Here is a 5,428-nt window from a genome sequence, read left to right as displayed (position 1 = left end):
ATCAGACATCTTGTTTGATGAGTTATCTATATTCCGCCGTCGAATGCCTAGGCCACGATATCTTATGATGTCGTGGCGAAAAAGGCATAATTTTATTTTTTAAAATTAGATAAATAACTAAATAATTAAATAATAATGAATGAATGGACATTCATCCTTCTTGCACATGTTTTGTTTTTGCAGAATCAACCACAGATAATAATTTTTTGTTTAAAAAAAAACAAAAACAAAACAAGCTTTAGCATTGTTGACATGGACAATATTTTTCATTTTTCTCTGGTTTAAGAATAATATATCCATTACTACTACAATAGGCCTTAACAATTTATTTGAGTTATTAGACTTGTAAATAAACATACGTTGGTTTGAGAGCATTTCTATTCCAATAAATGAGCTTTTATATAACGCAATATCCACTAAATGTGCTCAAAGCGCTTTACAATAATGAGACTATAACAATTTGGGTCATTATAATATAAGAAGTACGCAATGGTTTAAGAGTTTTCTCATTACAAAAAGGGACACGTCACAACTTCTATTCTTCCGGTTCCAAAATACATGGAAGTGTGTATATAACCAATTATTTGGAGGATTAATAATGAATAGGTTACGTATTGGATAATAGATTAGCTTAGTTATTTTGTATCAGGATCTATGGGCAGTTTATTAGGACGTAAAAGAGCGAGGATGGATGATCTTTATTGACGACCAGTATATATTTACACTAGAAAATAAAATGCCATCACTCTGAAACCAGATGATGGATTATGCAATACAAAATATGCATTCAGTCCTCCGCAAGAGCCGTTTTACACATCCAATGAAGTAGGAACCAGTTTTTTGACATCACAATTTTGTTCCCTATTTTGTGTGCTGCACGCTATATCCGGCTGGCGAATGTTATGAGTTTTTCTTGTAAATAAATTAACGTGCAGTGTATCGTGGGATTGAAAATAAATATGTAATGGTAGCACGTCTGACCGGTAATCAGAAGGTCTGAGGTTCGATCCCCAGTCGAGATAGACAAATTTTTTGTGATTTTTTGTTTGTTTGTTTTTGGTTTTTTTGTTGGTATTTTCGTACTTGCTTCGTCTGACACCTTTCATACATAGTCGTTCAGTTTTTTTATTTGATAAAAAAATAAACAGTTAACAAATAATAATTTTAAAAAATAGGGAATTTAATTCAAATACCTACCCGAATCTAGACTGTCCTCATTGGGTATTGTACTGCCGCCTACAGATCTCTCACTCCATCCTTCCTCTAAGTCACTCCCCTGTCTTCTCTCGTCTTCCCTGATATTCATTCTTCCCGGTGCTACTTTTTCCTTTTCCAAAGAAAAGTTTTGGTCTTTGGCCTTGTCAAATCGTGCCACTTTATCCCGATGAGTTAATGAGATTGAAACTTCTACTTTCGGTTTGTTTTCTTTTCCTCCAATCGGAGCACATTCCGCCCAGCAGATTTTTGTCCCTGGGCTGACATTGTCATTGTCTACTTCCGTTATCTTATATTTTACGAATTTATCTTTATCAGCATCATCATCATCATCATTGTCATTATATTTTTCCTCGATGATAAGCAACTCATCTTCTTCACCGTCAGAGTGAATATTTGCCTTATCTTCATCATAACAATCGTCGTCATCATCTCCACTGAAGCTGCTCACAGCCCCGGTGTCTTGGAAGACTTCTGACAAAGAAAGCTGGAAGGGGGGGGGGGGGGGGGGGAGGATAAATACAGAAATTACATTCATTGCAATATGGTACAAAAAACTGTAAATTAAATTACCTTTCCTTAAACTTGAGCTTTTATATAGAGCAATATCCACTAAACGTGCTCAAAGCGCTCAAAAGGGGCCCCTGACCAACAGCAACCCGTATCTACCATATAGAAGGCATGACGCCTGTTAGGCTATATTAGTATTATATTTTTTTTCCGACAGGGACAACCCTGTTAACGGCAAGGTACTCATTTTACACATGAGTAGGGTGAGAGAATATGAGTAAAGAGCCTTTTTCAAGGACTCAACTATGCGGCAAGCGAGGCTCGAACCCAGAAGCTTCCGATCCGAAAGAGAGAGTGTCATACTACTTGACCACATAGGCGCACAATGTAGCCTATGCCTGGAGGAATAGATGGAACGAAATTGACGTCACTCAGCTCTTTATTATTGTTTTTAGCCATCCAATTTTATGAGTAGTTCTCACTAAATTCTATCAATCAGACTGTAAACGTTCAAAGCTACGGATAGTTTTTGTGTGCTTGCACGCTATATCAGGTTGGCGAATGTTATGGTTTTTTTTTTCTGGCTAAACGCAGAGCACCAATACACACCATCACATACCGACGAAGCACCTCACATGAAAAGGTACTAACAACCACTGTCCGATTACAATGTCAACTAAAACACACTGAAACCAGCAGCAACAGCAATAAAAACGACAAAAAAACAAACAAACAAAAACGACAACACCACTACCAACAACAGCAACTACTACTACTACTACTACTACTACTACTACTACTACTACTACTACTACTACTACTACTACTACTACTACTACTACTACTACTACTACTACTACTACTATTACTACTACTACTACTACTAGACTACTACTACTACTACTACTATATCTACTACTACTACTACTACTACTACTACTACTACTACTACTACTACTACTACTACTACTACTACTACTACTTCTCAACTACTACTACTACTACTACTACTACTACTACTACTACTACTACAACATACTACTACTACTACTACTATACTACTACTACTACTACTACTACTACTTAAACTACTAACTCTACTACTACTATTACTGCTATTATATACTACTAACTATATACTACTACTACTACACTACTACTACTATACTACTACTACTACTATATACTACTACTACTACTACATTACTACTACTGCTGGACGGACGAACGGATGGATGGATATATATATTATATATATATATATATATATATATATATATATATATTATATATATATATAGAGAGAGAGAGAGAGAGAGAGAGAGAGAGAGAGAGAGAGAGAGAGAGAGAGAGAGAGAGAGAGCTAAATATAAAAAGTCCTACACACCTCATCCGAGCTTTCCTTGGAAACTATCTCCTCTTCCTCTTCCTGATCATCAGAATCCAGCCGGTCCACATGGACCGGATCTCCAGCTCCGGCGCTCGGGGCGATTGTGGAGTTGGTGGTAACGGCAGTTGTGGTGCTGGTAGAGTTGATGGATTTCAGTGGGATGAGGGGGGTGAGGTGGGTGAGACTCTTCAAAGACGTGGCCGAGGAACTCCTGCGGTGACGGTAGCTATGTGACCTCGGAGGGGTCAGATGCTGAAGTCCCGAGGGAGTTGGGCTCAGCCTGTAGCTGTGAGATCTGGAATAAAATGAATGAAGTTGACGTCATTCGGCTATTTCTTATTGTTTTTAGACCACAAGTTGAGTGATTTAGTTTTCAAAAAAAATTATTGAACATAATATGTACATCGGCCCGAAAGCGATTGTTATTCTTCAAGACGACAAAACCCCACAAGATAAAGTGACAGGAGTCTACAATTGGATTCATTAGTCTGATGTCACGTCAGCCCAGCAACGAGCAGCTTGGTTCTAAACAAAGAAAGTCGGTACTTTTTATTCTTCATACTGGCGAGAACTTTTTCACATGTCATGTGATCAGAATGTAAAACAGTAAAAACAGGATCAGCTTTATAATGTTTTTCTCCTCTGGATACACTTTTATGCTCATCGAAGAAGTATTTCATACGGGCATCCGCCATTGTTCCGATAGTTTAGAACCAGCTACTAAGTTACTATGCGTCATGACAAGGGAAGTGACGTCATGACTGCTGAAGCCTATTGAGGCTAAACGTTTGATATTTGTTATTAACAACAAGAGATGAATTGAGTAGAAAAGTGCCAGAAGACAATAGAGAATAAAAATTTTCGCGGCGGTGGTGGGGTTTGAACCTGCGACCTTATTGTTTAGGACAACTCCGCCTGGCCGGTGAGAGCGTGACTCTACCGTATGAGCTATCCACGAATACAAAATTTTCGTATCAAACTCAGTCATTTCTAGAGATCTCTTCCACGACTTCTGGAGACCGCGGGTTCGCCACACAACCATCGCGAAATTACCTGGCCAGCAGTTAAGCTTAATAGTAATAGCCAATATTCTCAACACAAACATATAACATAGAAACGATTGAGACATTGGTATGCTCGGTATATGGGGTGAATTTTTAATTCAGAAAAGTGAGTGGAGCAGGCACTAATGTTGGTAACAACAAGAGATGAAGTGAGTAGAAAAGTGCCAGAAGACAATAGAGAATAATGTCTCAATGTCTCAAACGTTAAGTACGGCCGTAGCGACATTTTGTTAAGTAAGCGCTTTAAAATGATACTAGGCCGCTAGAAGATGTGGACACTGTAAAATGTGATAAACAAAAAAGAATATATAACAGCTTTAAAAAAGAACAAAATAACCAACACGGAACGTTTCGGGCTCAAAACCCTTCTTCAGCCAACAACAACAACAAACAAAAAAAAAAAACACAATAAAGACATAAATACAATACTAAATCTGGAATTTTGTAATGTATTTATGTCTGTATTGTTTTTCGTTGTTGGCTGAAGAAGGGTTTTGAGCCCGAAACGTTCCGTGTTTGGTATTTTGTTCTTTTTTTTGTTTTTTTTGAAGCTGTTATATTCATTTTTTGTTTAAGCGCTCTAAGCACGTTTAGTGGATATTAAGCTTTTGAGCTTGACTTGAGCTTTTTTATATAGCGCAATATCCACTAAAAGTGCTCAAAGCGTTTACAAGGGGTCCCTGACCAAAAGCAACACGTAACAGGTAGAAGGAGACATGACGCCTATTAGGCGATGTTACAATTTGTTCGGACATAGACAATGCTATTAACGGCCAGGTACTCATTTTACACCTGAGTACGGTGAGAGAATGTGAGTAAAGAGGCTTTTCCAAGGACTCAAGTATGCGCCGATCGAGGCTCGAACCCAGGACCTTCCGATCCGAAAGCGAGTGTCATAAAACTAGACCACATTATAGCCGCACAATGGTGCACACTGGCCTTCGAACTTAAGCTCTGTTTAAATGCTCCCGTGTTTTACCTGGACACAGCGGGTGTTTTTCTACGGAACGGTTCACCACTCTTGATGCTTGGGTCTAGATGCTGGACGATGTTGGAGTCGGGGTCCATCACTTTGATGACAGTTCGTAGCAGTTTGGGAGTCTCCGAGGGCGTCTTGATGATCTCTTCGGCTTCCATCTCTTTGTGCTTCCTCTCAATCTTGGCGTTCAACTTCAGAAGTTTTCTGAGACAAAATAAAATAAAAGATATATATATATATAAGACCGATGGGCTAGAGCTCAGCTGGTCG

At 38.5% G+C, this 5,428-nt stretch overlaps 2 protein-coding genes across 2 annotated transcripts in view; both read right to left on the bottom strand.

Moving 5' to 3' along the window:
* The window catches only part of LOC144976442 (uncharacterized), a 1,836-nt gene extending 726 nt beyond the window's left edge, over window positions 1-1,110 (bottom strand). The window contains exon 1 of the mRNA XM_078920734.1: window positions 1,084-1,110. Coding sequence (XP_078776860.1) covers window positions 1,084-1,110 — 27 coding nt within the window. The remainder of the gene's footprint in view (window positions 1-1,083) is intronic.
* Window positions 1,083-5,359, bottom strand: LOC144976130 (uncharacterized). Its single transcript, XM_078920310.1, has 3 exons — window positions 5,159-5,359; window positions 3,113-3,410; window positions 1,083-1,702 (listed from the first exon to the last, which is right to left on the bottom strand). The coding sequence occupies exons 1-3, from the start codon at window positions 5,314-5,316 to the stop codon at window positions 1,181-1,183; spliced, it is 978 nt and encodes a 325-aa protein (XP_078776436.1). The 5' UTR covers window positions 5,317-5,359; the 3' UTR covers window positions 1,083-1,180.
* Between the last annotated feature and the right edge of the window lie 69 nt (window positions 5,360-5,428).

This window comes from Berghia stephanieae, chromosome 7 (assembly GCF_034508935.2).
Source record: "Berghia stephanieae isolate SIO BIC M18660-M18661 chromosome 7, UCSD_Bste_1.3, whole genome shotgun sequence".
In the NCBI taxonomy this organism is placed as follows: domain Eukaryota; kingdom Metazoa; phylum Mollusca; class Gastropoda; order Nudibranchia; family Aeolidiidae; genus Berghia; species Berghia stephanieae.
This window is presented reverse-complemented; position numbering and strand designations above follow the sequence as displayed.